Raw genomic sequence first — 4,639 nt, forward strand, 5'->3', positions numbered from 1 at the left:
TTTCACCAGCTGCAAATAGTCTAAAAATGAGAGCTTCATTTACTCAGACCTCCCTCCAAGACACGGCTTAATCAATAAGCACCTTCTACAAAAAGCCAAAATGTAGCCGGACGATGTTGTTGGAATGCTGCAGCATCACAGTGCAGTGTACTGAGTCAAAAAATGTTATCTACTCCAACTTGTTGTAAAAACAGATTCATCATCACAAATAGCTCCAAACACAACAAATGGAAAATAAAGAAGTAAAAATGACTCAAGGTTGGGGTAAACTATGAAAATCTACTTAATAAGCATAAGAAATAGGTACTTTAAGCATGTAATAAACCATGCTTTTCATACCCCCAAACTTAAATTGTTGCTTGTCCCCAAGCAACCAAATGACAACAAAAAATGACTCAATATAGGAAGATATACAAGATTAAGGCATTAAGTGCACACATAAAGCAAATCATATCATTAATGAATATCATAGCCTTTCATAAATTTTTAGCAAACCTTTCATAGCCTACTTTTCATGTATGAACCATATGCTAGCACAAGTCTTTTCCTTAATGAACTCAACACACCTCATTCACGCTAGGGTCAATAGGACTTTGTTTAAGGCTCTCCTCTCTTTGGCTATTTTCTTTTCTCACCTTGCCTTTTTCACTTATGCTTCATCATTCAATTTTTTTAAATTTTTGGCACTATGTGCTCTTTATGAAGAAAACATGCACATTGCCCCTATGGGACATTTTTGTGCTACTAAACAGATCCCACAAAGGTTTTTAGAGCTTTGCTCTTTTTGTTTGGAATTTTGGCCTTTGTGGTATACCCTCCCCCAAACTTGAACTTGTGACAATGCCCTCATTGGCTATGTTGGTGGAAAGTGTATAAGGCTACAAGTGGCTATTTTGAGAGTAATATATGAAGAATGGCCTAAATCATACCCCTTTTGCACATTGGTGTGTGAGTGTAATTTTTGCTCAAGAAAAGACACTTGCTAGTTCTAGCTAGAATACTACTAGTAAGTGAATGGCTATTTACCCTTAAATTTATTTAGGCTATGATATCAAGAACTAGTTGCCATGATTATGTAATCAAGTATGAAAATAAAGCTAAAAAATGAGAAAATATTCCTTGACTCTAACTAGAAATAAAATTTTGGAAGCTAAAGGTGGATGAATGAACCTGTCCTACTCCAAGGGAGTAGGCTGTGTGGCTTGTGACTCCATGGCAGCAGCTCTGAGCTGCTCATTCTGCTCCCTTAGCCTCCTGTTTTCAGCCTTGAGGTTCTGCAACCTCCTTTCCATCTTGTTCATCCTTCTGCCCACCATCTTCTTCATTTGGGCCTTCAATTCTTTCAAATCCTTTCTCCCCTGCCTCTGTCCTTTCTTGACCTGCTTCTTTACTTCAGCTTTCAATTCTTCCATCTTTGATACAGACTCAGACCTCTGTATCAACATGCTGTCCAAAAGGGTGCTGTTTTGAGACAGCAGATCCTGGACCATTCCCATTAAATCCACAGCTCCCATGTTTCTGCTAGTCCTTTCCTTGAGCCTTGACACAGCCTTCAGGTCTATGATAGACCTTTCTGCTCCCTCTTTGACTATGACATCCTCCTCAAAGACTGGTACTCCTTTACTCTTGAGCAATCTGTCAATGACCCCAGGGAGATACAGCTTCCCTTGGGTCCTGTTAGCACAATACACAATGTCTTTGTGCAAAATCTCTCCCACGTTAATGGTTTTGCCTTTCAGAATGCAATATAGCAGGATCATTCTTTCTACATTAAGTGAGTTGTCATGGGTTGTGGKATGYAGAGAATGTTTGACAAAATTGACCCAAACATTAGCATTGGGGGTCAAATTGGCAGCCTTGAAAACCCTTAAAGCATAGTTTGCATGGGGTTCCCAAGTTGTGCCTGGCCTTGCTACTGCCTCACATATTTTGTTGAGTTTGATTTTAGAGGTAGTGTGTTTAAGGGTCTCAAAGGCTGTGTTATAGTGAGTGGTGAGACCTAAGACATTGTTCAATGTCTCATCATCAAAAGATAAGCTTACACCTCTAACCTTGATCTCACAAGACTTGGAAGCAGCAACTTCAACATAGAATTCCCTAATTAGTGAAAGGTTGTAGGAACTGTGTACCTTACAGAAGCTTTTCCATCCCAGACTATTGATCACCTCCTTGATGAACTGACATTCTTCCACACTCTTGTGATCAAAGCCCTTGTTAGGCCAGGCAGTCTTGTCCTTGAATTTTTCAAACAATGCTCTGGCTTTGACAGAACTAAAGCCTTCCAAAGGTAGCATGGACCTTTTTGTGATTGTAGGGGTGGATGAAACAGGGGTAGATGAAGCAGGAGCTGGTGAAACAGGATCAGGCTGCTCTTGACAGGGTGCAGCAGGATGAGGTGAAGCAGGAACATTCTGTTCTTGACATGGTGCAGCATTCTGAGACTGCCTAGTAACTCTTCTTGATGAGGTCTACACAGCTGCTGCTTTGCCCTTTTCAGCAGCACTAAACTTCCTCTTCTTGAGTGCAGGGCCTGTGGTGTGGGCTGTTTTTTTGGCCGGCTTCTTTCCCAACGCTTTCCTCTTTTTAGAGGGGTGCTTGGCAGAAGGGGGGCTAGGAGAGGCTAGTGAATCCATAGCCTCTAACAGCACATCCATTGATGTCTGTTCCACAACACTTGGTTCCATAGRACTGGTTTCCACAGGGCTTGGCTTTGAATGATCAATTCCCAACTTGGCCAAGAAGCCATCAATGACCTCAAAATCATTGCTTTGAGGTGCATCCTCAATAAACTCATCAACAGGGCCATGAGTTGTTTGATCGTTCCAAGGAAGTAAATATACCCTTCCTAAGCTTTCTACCACAGTAGCATCATCCTCAGAATCGGATGATACATAATCCTCTATAAGTACAGTGGGGTTAAAGATTACCTCAATGTCGTGCTCAGAGTCATCCAAAGGGGGTTCATTGAGGTCGTTGATGTGAGGCCTTCTGCTGCTTGCTTCATGAACAKGGGATGTAGCCCTTGTGGAAGTTGAGGGGACAGCCTRCTGTGGAAGTGTAGGAACAGCCTCATCRTCGCTCATAGACATCGAATCGCTATTTTCACTCAGCTYAATCATCTCAGGTTTARCATTCRAAGGCAAAACAGTAGTCCTTCGTCGATTACTTCTTCGAACAGGGCCTCGTGGTTGAGGTCGGGTAGATGCTCTCTTAAGWCGAACCATGGTGGAAAATGATTATAGATGGTGTAAAGAGATGGAGAAATGCAGAAAAATGGATGAGGGTTTGGAGCGACAGGCGATACAGTGGTGATGGAGCTCAAATCGGTGAAGGAAGTGAGGGTTTGGAGCGACAGGGGGGAGACGTGAGGGAGAGGGGATTTGAAAAGTTGGGTTAAGAAAAGTGATGGTTAATGATGCCTAATGTGTACTCAGTGGGGCTAGGTAGTTACATGTGGYGGTTTTTGCATGAAGAGAGTACAAAGGTTATTAATGCAAAACCCCTTCATTAATTGAGATTAAACCTTTTAAACCCAACCTTTCAAATTKACAATATTTCTTTTCTTTTCTTTTCTTTTGTTGACTRAAAAGTGGGTGACAAAGGTGAGAGAGTGTAAGAGTAGTGCATGGTACCATGTACCTTTATGTACTACCAAGTACTTTCCTAAAAAAGTTTTAAAAACATTTTCTCAACCCTAACAAACCCTTCCTCCTTTCTTTCTTTTTCAAAAATCAGCGCCATTTTCTCCCAACTTCTCAAAAACAATCTTTTTCAAGAAATTTTTTTAACAATTAAAGCACGACCCACTTTTTTCACTTCACACATAGCTGCAGGCCTAGAATGCTGCAGCATTCTGAGCTGTTCACCAAACTCTTATAAAAACACACCAAATTATGAAATCTTTAAAACACGAACAACCTATGAAACTGAAATTTATATACAAACAAAGGTGGACTTTTAAGAAGTCCAAGGGGGATCTTTGAGATTTCAACAAGGAGCAGCACAGCTCTCAGAGTGATGTTCTGAGACTGTTGCCGGATCATGGTACACTTTAACCCTTTGGCCATTAAACTTGAAAATAGAATTATCTTCCGGGTTTACCAAATCCACTGCTCCATAAGGATAAACTTTAGAGATAAGAAAAAGCCCAGACCATCTAGATTTAAGTTTTCCAGGGAATAACTTTAGTCTAGAATTAAACAAAAGCACATGTTGGCCTTCTCTTAATTCTCTGTGTTGGATTCTATTGTCATGCCATTTCTTTGTCTTTTCCTTATAAAGTTTGGCATTCTCATAAGACAACAATCTATGCTCATCCAACTCACAGAGTTGTAACATCCTTTTCTTTCCAGCATCTTTCAAAGACATATTGAGCTCTTTGATAGCCCAATATGCTTTGTGCTCAAGCTCTAAGGGTAGATGGCATGCTTTTCCATAGACTAGCTTGTATGGGGACATACCTATTGGTGTTTTAAAAGCAGTTATGTATGCCCATAAAACGTCATCTAATTTAAATGCCCAATCCTTTCTATTGGGTTTTACAATTTTTTCCAAAATGCCTTTTGTTAAACTCCATTATGCAAAATGTAAAAAGTAATGAAAAACAATAAGTGATGAAAAACCAGAAGACCGATGAAGA

The 4,639-nt window shown here is 40.4% G+C and overlaps 1 protein-coding gene across 1 annotated transcript; it reads right to left on the minus strand.

Moving 5' to 3' along the window:
* Positions 1–3,987: 3,987 nt before the first annotated feature.
* On the minus strand, positions 3,988–4,458 carry LOC112502150. Its single transcript, XM_025105983.1, has one exon. It carries the CDS (start codon positions 4,456–4,458, stop codon positions 3,988–3,990), a length of 471 nt encoding a protein of 156 aa, XP_024961751.1.
* Between the last annotated feature and the right edge of the window lie 181 nt (positions 4,459–4,639).

Source organism: Cynara cardunculus, unplaced genomic scaffold, assembly GCF_001531365.2.
Source record: "Cynara cardunculus var. scolymus isolate 2C unplaced genomic scaffold, CcrdV1 Un_Scaffold_995, whole genome shotgun sequence".
Lineage (NCBI taxonomy): Eukaryota > Viridiplantae > Streptophyta > Magnoliopsida > Asterales > Asteraceae > Cynara > Cynara cardunculus.